Source organism: Eretmochelys imbricata, chromosome 1 (assembly GCF_965152235.1).
Source record: "Eretmochelys imbricata isolate rEreImb1 chromosome 1, rEreImb1.hap1, whole genome shotgun sequence".
Lineage (NCBI taxonomy): Eukaryota > Metazoa > Chordata > Testudines > Cheloniidae > Eretmochelys > Eretmochelys imbricata.
The window spans coordinates 64,238,743-64,253,237 of NC_135572.1; the positions used below are offsets into that span (position 1 = coordinate 64,238,743).

General features: G+C 42.5%; 1 protein-coding gene across 2 annotated transcripts in view; it reads left to right on the plus strand.

Annotated features, from left to right (window-relative positions):
• VWA8 (von Willebrand factor A domain containing 8) overlaps positions 1 to 14,495 on the plus strand; it is a 289,992-nt gene that overhangs the window by 124,566 nt on the left and 150,931 nt on the right. For both annotated transcript variants that reach the window (XM_077811982.1, XM_077811992.1), the window contains exon 21: positions 11,037 to 11,113. In XM_077811982.1, coding sequence (XP_077668108.1) covers positions 11,037 to 11,113 — 77 coding nt within the window. The remainder of the gene's footprint in view (positions 1 to 11,036; positions 11,114 to 14,495) is intronic.

Genomic DNA, 14,495 nt, shown 5'->3' on the forward strand with positions numbered 1-14,495 from the left:
TTCTGTGCAGCAACATAGAAAACTGATTGTATATCTGATTCAGTCACTTTAGGTGCTCTTAAGAGTTGATAAGGACTCTTTCTTTTTGTCTGGTTAATCCTGCTCAGAATTCAGGGCGTGGGGTTTTTTTTGTGTGTGTCCATAAAACACAGCTTGTTGATCACTGCCAGCACAGAAGTTTAAGTAACAAGAGGCTAGATATTAGGAATTAATCCAGTTGACATATTTTAAATATTTTTAAAAGCAGCCACATTAAGATAAGCCTGCTTTTGTGCCATGCACACTATTACTTTCCCATTCAAGGTGCCAAGGTTTTCATCTTCTGCTTGCTTGCAAACATTGTAATTAAAAAAAAAATCTATCCTTTTCTGTTCATTGAATTTAAGTTAAAAGTTTAATCTGTGATTAGAAACTAAGTCTGATGTCACTGTTTTGTGTGATCTGTTTGATAGGGACTGAAAGCTTAACTCTACCAGCATTTCTTTAGTACTGTAGCACATATTTGTCGTTCACTTTCTATAACATAGGATCAGTGGTGATTTGTGTGTTTGGGGTAGGGAAGGACACAAAATGCTGTGTGTTCAATTAGTTGAAGGTTTTTGTGTCTGTATGTGAGTGAGAGAGCGAGAGAGAGACAAACTATACAACGAATAACTGCGACATTTAGGGGTTCATTCCAGACCAGTAAGGGGTTGTGTCACCACCTAACCTGTAGCCCTGGGTGCCTCTGTGCTCTGCAGTTTTGGCTCACATCCCTGATACCAGCAGCGTTCTCCCAAGCACAAAGCCCCAGCATGGTTTTCCCCAGCCTGGTTACTCTATGCAGGGTGACACCAACAGCCTTTCCAGCCCTGAGCTTCCCCAAAATCATTTCCCCTGTTGAGTCCAGTCCCGCTCAGTGGAACACACACTAAACCTTATCAAGCTTGCTGCTCCTTTAAAGAGATAGTACACAGTACCAGCCTGCTAGCTTGGCTGAGGGTTTCACTCTTCAGTTTAAAACACTACACTGGGATGACTGGTTGTGTAACAGAACAAGAGTGAGTTTATTAACAAAGAACAGATATTTAAGTGACACCAAGTAGAAGTGATTGGGATAGAAATGGTTACAAACAAATGTAAAATATGCTTCTAAGACTAAAACCTTACTTAACAAACTAGAGTCTTTTGTTCAAAGTAGTTTTCTCACCACAGTGACAAACCAGTGGCCATCCCCCCACTGATTTGCCTGATGGCTTTGTCTACCTTGCATGTAAATTTAATTTCATGGTCTCTCCTTGGTTAATTTACATTGGAGATACCTGCAAGGGGGTGGAATCAAATTCCTTTGTCTAGGACTGGGTGACTTAAGCCCTGCTTCCCCAACACATTTTGCAAACATATTTCCATCACATATTTATAATTTTTCATATATCACCCATACATACACCATGCAATAATATGAATGACCGGCATGTTGCCATTTCTTATATGATACCTTACATGACACCTTTTAGGTACAGATTATAACAATAATGAGTTGTAGTACACTGAGCTGGTCAGGCCAGCTAAGACTCACTGCTAGATACCAGGGAGACCCTTACCTTCTGGCTGTCACAGTACCTAACAGTTTTGATCAGTTTGTCTTTGCACGTGCACAGTGGTTTCCCTTTAGATACCCATGCACATCTCCCAAAGACTTCAGTGGGTTGGTATGCATCTTAGAACAGAATCTGATCAATAATGTTAGTGTATATGCATGAGCTGTATCCTCATTTTATCTGCAAAGGAAGGTGTATCCTCATTTTATCTGCAAAGGAAGGTGTACAACTTGATCAGAGAAGTCTTTTTTTTATGTTCTTGGACCTTTAGGTTTCCTCTCTCCTCCCCTATTTTCATCACCAAAAGCCACCACCACAGTGAGGAATTGCTTGAAGCTCCTCGGTCACCTGGCAGCATGTATGTATGTGGTACAGCATGCAAGGCTGAGGCTCAGACCTTTCCAGGCCTGGCTGGCATCAGACTGTTGGCCAGGGCATGACAGTCTGGACAAGATGGTCACCCTCCCGGTGTCAGTTCTTGAATCTTTCCACTGGTGGCTCAATCCACAGAAGGTATGCGTGGGAGTCCCCTTCACCAAGCCCCAGCCCTCTCTGTCCCTGGTGACAGATGCATCAGCATTGGAGTGGGGTGCTCACTTGGGAGACCTTCAGACCTAAGGTCTCTGGTTGCAAGCTGAGCTCTCACTCCACATCAACTTCAAGAAACTCAGAGTGGTCCACCTGGCATGCCAGACTTCCAGGCGCACTTGCAAGGGAAACGAGCAGAGGTGATGATGGACAACACAACTGCAGTGTTTTATATGAACAAGCAGGGTGGAGCTCGTTCCTCTCCCCTGTGTCGGGAAGCCGTCAAGCTGTGGGACTTCCCTATAGCCCACTCAGTTCATAGCATCCAGGTTCTCAGAATGAGCTGGCGGACTATCTTAGCAGATCCTTTCATAACCACAAGTGGTCTATTCACCCGGACCTGGTGAACAGCATTTTCCAAAGGAGTGGAGATCCCCGAATTGACCTGTTTGCCACGAAGAGCAACAGAAAATGCCTCCAGTTCTGTTCCTTCCAGAATCACAGTCCGGGCTCCCTCACAGATGGGTTCCTCCGCCCTTGGACAGACCACCTGTTGTACACATTCCCACCATTTCCACTTGTCAACAGGGTTCTGCTCAAGATCCACAGGGAAAGGGCTGCGGTCATTCTGGTAGTGTCAGCCTGGCCCTGCCAGCACTGGTAAATCACGCTCCTGGAGCTATCAGTGGACACCCCAATCTTGTTGCCCCTGCTTCTGGACCTGATCACCCAAGACCACTTCCATCATCCCAGCCTCAAGTCTCTTCAGCTCACCACTTGGAAGCTTCATGGTTAAACACGACTGAGCTAATGTGCTCTGAGGCCGTTACGGAGGTCCTACTTGGCAGTAGGAAACCCTCCACCAGGGCCACCTACCTACCCAAGTGGAAAAGATTCTCAATCTGGTGTTCTCAAGTTCACGCTCTCCCGATGCAGACACCTATACCTCTTATCTTAGACTACCTACTACATTTGAAACACAGGGCCTCTCAGTATCATCTCTCATGGTCCATTTGGTGGCCATTTTGGCGTTCCATCCAGGAGCGGCTGGCTGTTCAGTCTTCGCCAACCCGATGGTCCCTCGTTTTCTGAAGGGTCTTGACAGGCTCTACCTGCAGGATAGACAACTGATCCCAACTTGGGACCTTAATCTGGTTCTGTCCAGACCTTTAGTGTCTTTACTAATTTCCAATTTTTGGCAGAAGGGAGAGAAATTATGTCCATGAAAAATGTTTGTGTATGGTGTGTGTGCATGCATGCATGTGTGTGCACGTGTATCTACATACACACACGCACACACCCCTAATGGTTTTGCCAAATGTCTGAGTTTGCTCGTATGTATAAAATTTACTGAACAGTTTTTCAGGGAAGGGAAGTGTTGGATTTTAGAAGCCATATTAATGGAGGTGCCAATTTCTTTCATTTCATTGCCCTTAATGTGGAGTCTAAGCAAATATGAACAGTCCTGAAGCGACCAAACAAAACTTGCAGCGTTTCAAGTGTTTTCTTTCCTTTTGGAGGGAGAAAGCGCACACCTAGGTAAGAAGTCACAAGGCTTCAGCTCGCCATTATTTCATAATCCTAAAGTACTAACATATTCAGTCTAGTGTTGGAGGACTGAACTACTCCATTTTATAGTCACTTTTTGACACACGCACAGTACAAGCTATTCAGACAATTGAAGACATTGCTTAGGCTGTGTCTACACTGCGTATCTTACAGCAACACAGCTGTGCTGCTACAGCGGCGCCACTGTAAGGTCTCCCATGTAGCTGCTCTTTACTGGTAGGAGAGAGCTCTCCTGCCAGCGAAATGAACCTCCCCTTCCACACAAGGAGTAGCAGTATCTTTGTCGGCAGGAGAGCATCTCCACTGACAAAGCGTTGTCCACACCGGTGCTTTTCGTCAGTAAAACCTTTGCTTGTTGGGGGTGTGGGTTTTTTTCCACACCCCTGATGGACAAAATTGCAGTGTAGACATAACCTTAGTGTCTGTTGATCCCTAAGAGGCCTTCTTTGAAGGCTTAATAAATATACAGAAATGCTTCATAACAAACTATATCTGTTTTGGTCCACAAGGACACTTTATTTTCCTCATTTAAATGCCTCCTTAAAGGTCACCTCTGTCAGGACATCTACTAGTGACTAAAACAGAATGGTTGTATGATAATCTTCTTGTGTCAGGTTAGGTGCAACTGGCATCAACAGCAGTGGTTCTGCCCTGGCTTGAGGGCAGTGTTACCCTTGCAATCTACAAAACATTCTTTACCACTTCATAGCAAAGGCAGAGTAGTCCTGTTTTAAATCTTATATGTCCTATAGTGTCTTGTTAAGATTATTCACTGGTTCATGTAACTGAAGTTTCAAGGTAGATGGCCAGACTCATGTATTCTAAAGTCAGTTTATACCACTTTGCCTAACTAAGCACGGTGCCCGTGATGTACAGTGCACTTATGCAGTTCTCTGCCTGCATAGACTGTCTGTAATGCAGTCCATACCACTGTGCAGCACAGTGGGTAGCATGATGGAGAAAAGGGGCATGGCTAGAAGGAAATGGGGTGGTTAGGTGGGTATTCCCAAAATTATGGGTATCCTCTTCATTAATCTGCTCATAAAGAGGACAGAAAACCACAGCATGAGTTAGAGCAGTTCAGCTGCTGTATGTGACTGAGGAGTGGGACTCCGAGATGCATTGGAGAACATTCCACACCAGCCCTGCTCACCAGTGCTATTCCCTGTTAATGACCACCAGACGCACATGCTTTTACTAGAAATAAATTTTAGCGTGAGGAAATTAATAAAACAAATGCTTGACTCTTTAAGGTATTTCTAAGGACGTGTTCTATAGAAAACTTGACCATGTTTCCTTCAAAGATAATAATCTTCTTCCAATCTAATTACATACACACTTGTGGAGAAACCAGGAGTACCATAATGGCATGTAACACTGAACAAAACTCAGAATAGCAAATGTATATTGTTTACCTGTTTTGTGGAGTGTGACAGGGTGCTGAGCAGAGAGACTGCAGAATCAGCCCCCTGCCACGCCGTTTAAGTGAATAAAGTGAAGCTGGCTGGAAAGAGCCTGTCCTAACTAGGGACTGAGAGCCCAATTAGCCCAGGGCTATATAAGAGACTGGGAAGAAGGAAGCCCAGGGCTATATAAGAGGCTGGGAAGTGGGATGGAGAAGAGCGAGGGAATGCAGACAGGGAGAAAGCCCTTCCCTCTTGGGTTCAGACACAAGGAACCCAGAGCTGTGTACACTGTATGGTGAGAAGGAGGTGGGAACACAGACTTGTAAATAAAAGCACCAGTGGTTTCAGAACCAGAGGGTCACTGAGTGACTTTATCAGAGGCAGGAGCCAGGAGGGCCAGCTGTGCTCTGCTACATGGAGCAATTTAAAGGACTTTTTTTTTCTTCAATCTATTGCCTGTGAAGGTGTGCAGCTTCCTAAACAAAGAAAGAATGTACCACCTCAAAGAAGGCCTTGCTATTAACATAAAGGCGTGCTATATTTGCTATATAGCTCAAGTATGCTATATTTCTGTCAGAATAAAAAAATGTACTAACACTTGCTTTTCTCGGATATTTTTATTTGGCTTAGCTAAAACTTCAATACAACTGTTATTTATTCATCCTGATTTGCATATTTCTGTATTTTTTGATTAATGCATATCTTTAAGCTTATATAGCTGAAATATTTCATACAGAAGTGCTATGCAGATATCTCAGAAAAGAAGAACTAATTTATTGTTCTTGTGCCTCTGATAAACTGAGTAGTCATGTTCCTTGTGGGTGGTGATGTTAAATCTGGCTGATCCATGGGGGCGAGTTACATAAGATTGAAGGAATTATTTGTTACCTCAGTCTGCCCATAGAAAACCCAATATTTTCAGCCTTTTTATATGAAGTGTGTAGTTAAATTGCTCATTACTCTAGATATCAGTGTGTATATAAGAGAGAGAGCTTAATTCTTGACGCTTTAGTACAAGACTCAAGGAGGGTGGCTTTATGCCATCCTTATGCTCCTCGATCTCCACAGCTACCATAGGCTTGTTTCAGGGTTATTCTAACTTGGGTCCACTGGTAACTTTTCCTAAGAGGCTGTTCCAACGTGCTGCAGTATTTCTTTTCCCTACCCATGTCCCAACACATACTTTATACCATGGAGGCCAGGTTGGAGTTGTGTAGAGCCAGCTGGCTCTTTGTCAGTTAGGATTTCCTCAGGAAGTCAGTTAAGCTGGTGGTAGTGGTCTCTTGATGGCACAATGGAGCCTTATAATAGGCCTGGATCTGTCCCAAGTGTTTTATTAAATCATTCCCTCTTGCTGGAATATTGTTCTTAATAATAACAATAGTTTACACTTACATGAAGCTTTTGCATCCAGAGAGCTGATTTACAAACAGTTTTAATCACAGAAGGACTCTGGTGAGGTATTCCCATTTTATAGATATGAAAATCTGAGGCAAACAGAGGTGGTGACTTGTCACAGTGTGAGTCTGTGGGAGAGTCAGGAATAGAATGAAATAGCTTTGACTCTGATTCCCTAACCATTTTTGCCAGTCAAGGATTTTGTGAGGTACACCACAATATCTGTGTAGGCACATACTGTACTCCTTCAAGCAGCTAAGTTTAAAAGTTGACCAACCTTAACATTTGTATAATCATTACGATCTAGTGGGGAATGCCTGTTTCTAAATATTATATGCATATTTTAAAAATACATCATTCTCACTGATTGAAAATAAAGCTACAACAAAAAAAGGGGCTGCATTTGATGAAACACACAAAAAATGTCTAAGGTGAAATCTTGGCTCTACTGGAGTCAATGGTAAAACTCCCATTGACTTCAAGGGGGCAGGATTTCACCTGTAGTGGTGTTAGTACTGCTCACTCCATTCCTTGGTGCTTTACAGTACCCATTTAGCATCTGAACATTCTTTTGGAAGCTAGGCATATTCTTACTCTCATCATTGGCAATGATAACTTAGAAAGAAGTAAACAAAAGGCAGCCGTGTTGTCCTCTCTTACATTAGAGAGATGAGGGGAAAAAAACACAAAATTGTTTAATAGTTGGGAAATATCTAAACTGAGTATGTGTGAGTTCCTAAGTAGGGTGACCAGATGCTAAATACAAAATATCGGGACGGCCGCAGGGGGAGCGCCTTTTCAATTGTTACACTTACCTGGCACCTTAGGCGGTGGGAAATAAATCTTGCCAGCGAAGAAAGAAGTACCTGCCGCCGAAGTGCCGCCGAAGACCTGGACGTGCTGGGTGAGTGTAACAATTGAAAAAGCGCTCCCCCTGCCTGTCAGCGCTGCCTAAGTTTAAAAAAAAAAAAGATGTGCTCGAAACAAAATATCGAGACAAATGACGTCCCGACCATACTTCGGTCGGGATGCAGGACAAACTGCTCAATATCGGGACAGTCCTGATTTTATCGGGATGTCTGGTCACCCTAGTTCCTAAGGCAGTATTACAAACAAACAGATAAATCATGCTTTCTCTCTCAATACAGATGAAAGCCAAAGAATCTTTCTTCTTCTAGTAGAGTATCCAATTTGTTTGATATTTGATGTGTTCTGTACTGATTCTGTATGTTGATCTGTCTCGCTGCAGCTTGCTTTTTGTTATAGTTGGCTCGAGTCCCATTCTGCAGAGAATTAGGCATGGACTGTACTAGGATTTGGCACACGATACTGACTGTAACCATCTGCCATAGTTTTTGACGGTCTTTTAAAAAAGTGCATTATGCAGTTCTTCTTCTGTGTAGCTGTGCTGAAACTAGGTGGAACATTTCAGTGCATCAGCCCATTTATGGTTTTAAAAATCTCATAGCTTAAGTAACAGTAGTGTATGGCTGTGTAACCATCTCCATATGTGATATTACAGTTTTCCAGCTATGTTTTATTTCTACCTGATAAAATGTGTGTTCTTTGACTTTGTAGAAGAACTTATGATTTCGCTATATTGATGAACTTATGATTTCGCTATATGTCTTGTTCCAAATACTAGAGAAAATTTTAAAAGTCCAATAATTCTTCAAGCATGTGATTACAGGATACTGGCAATTATTGAAAATAGAAATGTCAGTAATATGAAGCATATCTTATGTCCCCATCACATTTGTATATAAAGCTATGACTCCATTGGGAGATTCTGATGTCAAGAAATCATGAAAAGGTGGACTTATTTATGTAGTATAACCTAACATATGAAATATAGAGGTATCATAGAATCATAGAAATGTAGAGGTGGAAGGGACTGTGAAAAGTCATCAAGTCCAGTCTCCTGCTCTGAGGAAAGACCAAGTAAACCTAGACCATCCCTAACAGATGATTGTCTAACCAGTTTTTAACATTGTGGAGAATCCCCCAATGATGGGGATTCCTCAACCTCCCTTGGAAACCTATTCCAGAGCTTAACTACCCTTATAGTTAGAAAGTTTTTCCTAGTATCTACCCTAAATCTCCCTGGCTGCAGATTAAGACTATTACTACTTGTCCTGTTTTCAGTGGACATGGAGAACAATTGGTCACAGTCCTCTTTATAACAGCCCTTAACACATCAGTTGTCTTTTCTCAAGACTAAACATGCCCAGTTTTTTTAACCTTTAGGTCAAAGATAGGTCAAGATTTTTTAAACTAGTCATCTTTTTTGTTGCTTTGTTCTGGACTCTTTGAGGTTTGTCCACATCTTTCCTGAAGCGTGGTACCCAAAAATGGACACAGTACTCTATCGGAGGCCTCACCAGTGCCAAATAGAGCAGGACCTTTTACCTCTCATGTCTTACATAGCACACTCCTATTAATGCACCCCAGAAAGATATTAACCTTTTTCACAACAGCATCACATTGTTGACTCATATTCAATTTGTAATCTACTATAATCCTTGCATCCTTTTCAGCCACCTCGCCCTTTATTCCTCATTTTGTAGCTGCGCATTTAATTTTTCCTTCCTAAGTGAAGTACTTTGCATTTGTCTTTATTGAATTTCAACTTATTGATTTCAGAACAATTCTCCAATATGTCAAGATCCTTTTGAATTCTAATCCTGTTCTTTAAAGTTCTTGCAACCTCTCCCAGCTTAGTGTCATCGGCAAATTTTATAAGCATATTCTCCACTCCATTATCCAAGTCATTCAGAAAATATTGAATAGTGCCAGATCCAGGACTGATCCCTGCAGGACCCTACCAGATATATCCTCCCAGTTTGACAGCAAACCATTGATAACTACTCTTTGAGTATGGTCTTTCAACCAGTTTCATACTCAGCTCACTGTAAGAATACATTGTGGTTCTGTTTGGTCACCAGCTTTTTTTTTCTTCTCTGTTCTCTCTTGGCAACCTTATATGCTTCCATGATTTCAACTGCTACATTTATGTGAATGATTCTCAAATCTACTTCTCTATTTCTTTGTTCAGTCTTATATTTTCAAATGTCTCTTTAAGTATCTTAGATGTCTCATCACAATCTCCATATTTTCCAAAATAGTGAACTTATCGTTCCTCCTGATCTCTTTCCTTTGTTTCTTTTCTCTGACTGACAACTCTACTATCTTTCCCATCTATCAATCTTGCAACCACTATGCTATGGTCTGTGTAAGAGAGGAATTGTTTTACCCTCTGATTGATAGATGGAGAAAGTTATCACTCCCCTCCACTGTTATCTGATGGTCCAAGAGAAACAATGGATCAGCATGAGCCATAACTTCAGTTTGTGGACTTGGAGTTTTTGCCACTGATTTCAGTAGAACAGGGTTAGAAAATATCGTACATGATATTGAACAAAAGGCAATGCTCTAACCCAGGGGTGGCCAACCTGAGCCTGAGAAGGAGCCAGAATTTACCAATATACATTGCCAAAGAACCTCAGTAATTCAGCATCCCCCCGCTCCCAGTGCCTCCCGCCCACCGGCAGCCCTGCCGATGAGTGCCTCTCCCTGCACCTCCCAATCATCTGTTTCGTGGCTTGCAGGAGACTTGGGGGGCAGAGGGGAGGGAGCAAGGGCATGGCAGGCTCAGGGGTGGGGAGGGGGTGGGAAGGGGTGTAGCGGGGCAGGCCTGTGGCAGAGCCAGGGATTGAGCAGTGAGCACCCCCCGGCACATTGGAAAGTTGGCGCCTGTAACTCTAGCCCCAAAGTCAGTGCCTATACAGGGAGCCGCATATTAACTTCTGAAGAGCCACATGTGGCTCCGGAGCCACAGGTTGGCCACCCCTGCTCTAACCACAGCCAATTGCTCCTAGATGTTTCCCCTGACTACCAAGTTTACTACTTTGCATTTGTATTTAGTGTAAGCCCACCATCCGCACCCCTATTGTACTTCTGTCAAATGCTGGGAATTAAAGGTACTAGAGTAGTAGAAATTAGTTAAAAGGAGATGTAGATTTCAGTCATCCAAATACTGGTAACACTATTAGACAAAGTATGGTTGTAGATTATATTTGTATTCTGTATTTGCTGCTCACTTTCTCCTTTGCTTTGGGTACTTCACGTTAGTGTGCTCTGTTATTAAACCAGTTGCGCTGAATATGAAATAAAACATGTAGAAATAAGAACTACAAAACTAATCATCGTATTTCTAAGAGGGAGTGTACAACTGGTAATATGAAAATTTCTGCACACCTATTTCTATGCAGCTATTACTTGTGCAATGTATATATTCCATGTTATACCACTTTATATATATTAAAATCTAGTAGGACAGGCAAAATATGCAGTTACAAAGAATATGACTTTTCTTTTTCAAACTAAACATTGGTGTAAACCTAATAGTATAGTATTGTAATTGTGATCAAAACTTTTGTATCTTGTGTGAGATTCTACTAGATTGTAAAGGAATTCTGACCTTATTCTCTAGACAATTCTTGGATATTAAAGTACTCTTCTTTGTCTGTAATTTTTTTAATATACATTATTTCAGGGCGTGGGAAAAAACAAGATTGTTGACCGATTCCTTCACCTGTTAAATAGACCCAGAGAATATTTACAGCTGCATAGGTAAGAATGTCACTTTACATGATTTCTTTTTTTCAATGTCATCTTTATTTTCACTGCTGAGCTTTTAAATGTTTGCATCTCATGTTCCTGAAGTTTTATTTATTATTGTTTATTATTTGTATTACTGTAATGCATAAGAGCCCTAGTCAGACACCAGGATCCAAGTGTGCTCGGTGCTGTACAAACAGAACAAAAGACATTCTCTGCCCCAGAGAACTTACCGTCTACAGACAGACGAAAGAGTACAAGGAAACAATGAGACAATACTGGTCAACATGATAGGCAATAGTCTCAGCACAAAAGGACCTGACTGTTGTCTAGTTTATTGTAGGCATCAGAGCAAAGAAGAGTTTTAAGAAAGGATTTGAAGGAAGATGATGAGGTAGCTTTGCAGATGTTTACAGGGAGCTCCTCCCAAACATGGGAGTAAACAGAAAGGTGTTTGTCTGAAAATTTACCAAGTGGGTTGTGGAGACTGGAAGTTGTAGCGACTATTCTCTTTTTCCTTTTGCACCCCTACTTTCCACCTCCATCACAGACATACAGAAAAAGGATGGGGGGGAATATGATATATTATTTATACTTTTTTCATATGCAAACAATAAAAAAGCAAAAAACTTTAAACTCACAAATCAAAGTAATTCAAAATCTACAACAAAGGGTTGATATATAATGACTGGTTACATATCAACCATATATAACAGCAAATGATTGATCTATAATGACTTATCAACAATTTACATGCTTAGTCTTCAAAAGTGAAGCTGTGGAGGTCCTCTCTGTTTCCTTTGGAGACACTGGAATGATGGATGAGACATCAATAGTCCAATACATTGGACCATCTAAATGAAGAATCAGTTTGAATCAAATTGCTTCCCCATCAACCTAGTTTCAAACAGTGTTTAAATTCAGCCTGCCTGTTTTTGCCCCAGTGTATCTAAAACAATGCTACTAAAAAGGTTTCACTGCTGCCATTTGTCTGCATAATCCCTTTGTCGTTTCCCCTCTCATTTCCCTTCACTGGCTTGTTCTACTTCCACATGAACTTTAAGTTTCTTGTGTTCATGCTCAAGACTTGGTATAGTTCCATCCCTCTATCTCTCTGCTCTCAGCTTTGTGCCTGCTTTCATACCATTTCCTCTGCATGGGACAGCCTCCCACTTCCTGTGTGTGGAACACCTTTTCTCTTCTCCAGAACTTTTTTATTTCACAAAACTTTTCTGTGTTGCTGTCACTCAGAGCATATACATTTTTGCATCTGAATTGCATAGCTATATTGTGTTGTTACATTTTTCTGCTAGGCTGGAAGCTCCTTAAGATAGGAACCGTGAGCCAGATTTTTAAAGGTATTTAGTTGCCTACTCCCATTGACCTTTAAAAATCTAGCCTCATGTCTCCTTGGGTTTTTCTTGAATAGGGTCAAAGATTTTTTTAAACAAATACTTTAGCTAGCGCATTCTAACTAATGTGTTAAAGCGCTAGTCTAGACAATGCAAGTTGTACTTCAGTTTGGCTTCACATCAACCAACTAGCTAAAGTACAACTTGCATTGTTTAAACTAGAGCTTTAGAATTCTTTAGTTAAAATGTGCTAGCTGACATGTTCTAACTAAAAACCCAAACTTCTTCTTTGAGAGATGTCCCTGTGGGTGCTCCACTCCAAGTGTTGGTGTCCCCGGCGCCTCCGCTTGGAGATTTTTACAGCAGTAATCGCACGGTCCATGCATGTGTGGTGCCTGCCAAACATGCTTCAATGACGCACGCACAGCCCGGGCTCCTCAGTTCCTTCTCTGCCATCCCCGGCCTGAAACGGAGCTCAGCCGTCTTGCTCAGTTATTTCTTACTTTAGATAGTTAGTCTTTTTTTATGGCTTATCTAGTTTTTTTAAGTCAGATAAGTTTAATTTCCCCCTTCTTCTCTGAAAAAAAAATAAATAAAAAAAATTTTTTTTACTTCAGTTTTTTTCTGTCAGTTAGACAGTTCATACTATGTCTGGCTCGCCAAGTTTTAAGAGATGCGGTACATGCAGAGAGGCCATCCCTATCTCTGATGGCTATTCTCAGTGTGTTCGCTGTTTGGGGGAGTCCCCCAAAAATGTGCCCACTGCAGTAAACTAAAGGCTAGAGCATGAAAGGACAGAGAACTGAGACTCAAGGTAATTCTAATGGAGAAGTTCCTCAGATCTGCCTCTGACCCAGGTCAGGAGTCCTACTTGAGACAGAGCCCTCCTAAGTCCACTAAGGAGAAGAAAACAACAAAAAAAGGACCAGCTTCATCACTTCACAGAGACCAGGTCTGCCTCATCAGTGCCGACTGCTCTGCAATTCAGCACATACGCTGCATCCCTGGCACCATCCGTATCCCAGCTGCTGCTGGTACGCAGCACTCTGGTGCCGCAGCTACGGACTTAAAGTTGCCTGCCTCTTCTTATATGGCACCGCACAGCACCGCAAAGGACTCGGTGCCTACTCAGCTGAGTCTGCCTGTGCCACACACAAGTACGGTTGCTGTCCTGGCACCGACACCTCAATCACCTATGACTCTGCATACAGCGCTGCACCGCTCAGCACCAGCCAACCATATGGCACCGCCGCCACACCCAGTGCTATATATTCTGGCTCCTTTTACCTTGGCACCATAATTTATTCATTCCAGCGATTTGCTAATCTCGCCAACTCCAGATTCCTCATTACTTGGTACCGATGTCTCTCGGGGACCATCTGCACAGCACCAACAGCTATCCCCTATTCCTTCTCACTTTTCTAGTGATGAGGATGACAAAGTGGAGGGAGTTTTTTCACCATACCATTCTTCCCCCGTCACGCTCCTGCTAGCATGGGACCAAAGTCCTCATATTCTGGGGATTTACCATCCTGATATGGACACCTGTGGGTGTGACCAGCCATACCCTTCTCCAGACAATGGCATTATTGGAACCCCTGGCAGTCCTGCAGCAGGCACTACCGTAGCTAGTACAGCCCATGCAGAGGCAACATTAGATCTCCTCCTGTACCCGTCCACACTTCTGCGACGGATGGACAGGGGCAACCTGCAACGGTGCATGCAGACAAGGAGGCACTTGAACCCTCCCCAAATAATAATAATTCATCCACCTCACTAGGGAGAGAAGCTGAGCCCTGATTAGGGGGCGGGGCTTCTCTGACTAAGGGTCCTATAAAGGTAGCCAGCCAGTCGGGCAGCAGCACAGACAGCTGTAGCAGCACAGAAGCCAGCAAACAGAGCTGTAAACAGGGGAGTTTGAGTGGGAGTTAGTTTGTATTGCGGTGCTTGTTTGGGGTTTGGTTTTGCTGTGGGTGGTGGTGTTTTGGTGTGGATTGTGTTTCCCAGGGTAACAGGATTTAGATGGGAAGGCTATGACAGAT